The sequence below is a fragment of the Cystoisospora suis genome (assembly GCF_002600585.1).
Source record: "Cystoisospora suis strain Wien I chromosome Unknown contig_2878, whole genome shotgun sequence".
Classification (NCBI taxonomy): domain Eukaryota; phylum Apicomplexa; class Conoidasida; order Eucoccidiorida; family Sarcocystidae; genus Cystoisospora; species Cystoisospora suis.
The window spans coordinates 397-1,386 of record NW_027155674.1 but is presented as its reverse complement, the minus strand read 5'-3'; the positions used below and the strand labels follow the sequence as shown (position 1 = coordinate 1,386).

The following is a 990-nucleotide window of genomic DNA, read 5'->3' as shown; positions in this document are numbered from 1 at the left end:
CGACTACGACGACGTATGTTCTCTCAGCTGACGGAAGAAGGCTGAAAAGTCTTCCATCGTCTCAGCACTGTCTTGGTATGAGTCCCATAACATATGTTCCAGGTCGTCGAGCTTCCCAGAGTCATAGTCGCGGATGAGCTCTGCCACGGTACTCTGTTCCTCATCTGACATAATCTTCTTGAACTTTTGTGACCCAAGCATCAGAAGGAGCAACAGCTTCTTGAACTTTGCCTTGGTCATCACGGGGCTAGGAACCGGGACAGGAACGGGCACAGCCTTCGCTGGTGGAGAGGGCACGTGTTTAGCCGGTGGAGGAACGTGCTTGGTTGGGGGAGGCGGCATGTGCTTGGTAGGGGGAGGGGGATGGTGTTTGGTTGGGGGGGAGGGAATCTTCTTTGCTGGAGGAGGCGGCTTGCGTGGAGTCGTTGTAGTTGTTGTAGTCGTCGTGGTTGTCGGCGGAGGAGGGGGGGGATGCTTCTTGTCCCCCTTGTCGTGCTTGTCCTTATCCTTATCTCCATGACCAGTTGCCTCTTCTCCATCATCGTTCCAGACCCCTTCTCCGGCGACCTCCTCAACTCCAACCTGCCTAGCCAAGAACTCAGCCAAAGTGAGCTCCTCCGGGCCGTCAATAGGTGACCCAGTTGCAAGTGCAGTCGCAGACAAACCCAGGCAGAGCGCCAGCGCTACTGCACTTCTTCTCTTCAAGAACGACATTTTCAGGCTTCCCGCGCGGTGACAACAGTGCGATGGACAGACTTTTCACGGATTAGCAAGGTAAGAGAAATGTAATAATAGCCTTGTCTAGGTAACGGGCTGTGTGCCAAGCGACAGGTGTGCTGAGAGACGTGTACCAGGGGCAGACGAGCACACCAGCCCTGCTCGTGTTGAGCCGCCCAGCCGCCTACGGCCGGGTGTTTGCTGGTGGTGAACATTAGTTTCAGGGCCATGGATCGGTGCTGTTTTCGCCTGTGAAAGAGCGGAAAGCTACAG

The 990-nt window shown here is 55.5% G+C and overlaps 1 protein-coding gene across 1 annotated transcript; it reads right to left on the bottom strand.

Annotated features, from left to right (window-relative positions):
- Positions 1-3: 3 nt before the first annotated feature.
- On the bottom strand, positions 4-923 carry CSUI_005857 (mucin-like protein; the record flags this gene model as incomplete). Its single annotated transcript, XM_068066025.1, has 1 exon — positions 4-923. Exon 1 carries the CDS (start codon positions 712-714, stop codon positions 4-6), a length of 711 nt encoding a protein of 236 aa, XP_067921999.1. The 5' UTR covers positions 715-923.
- Between the last annotated feature and the right edge of the window lie 67 nt (positions 924-990).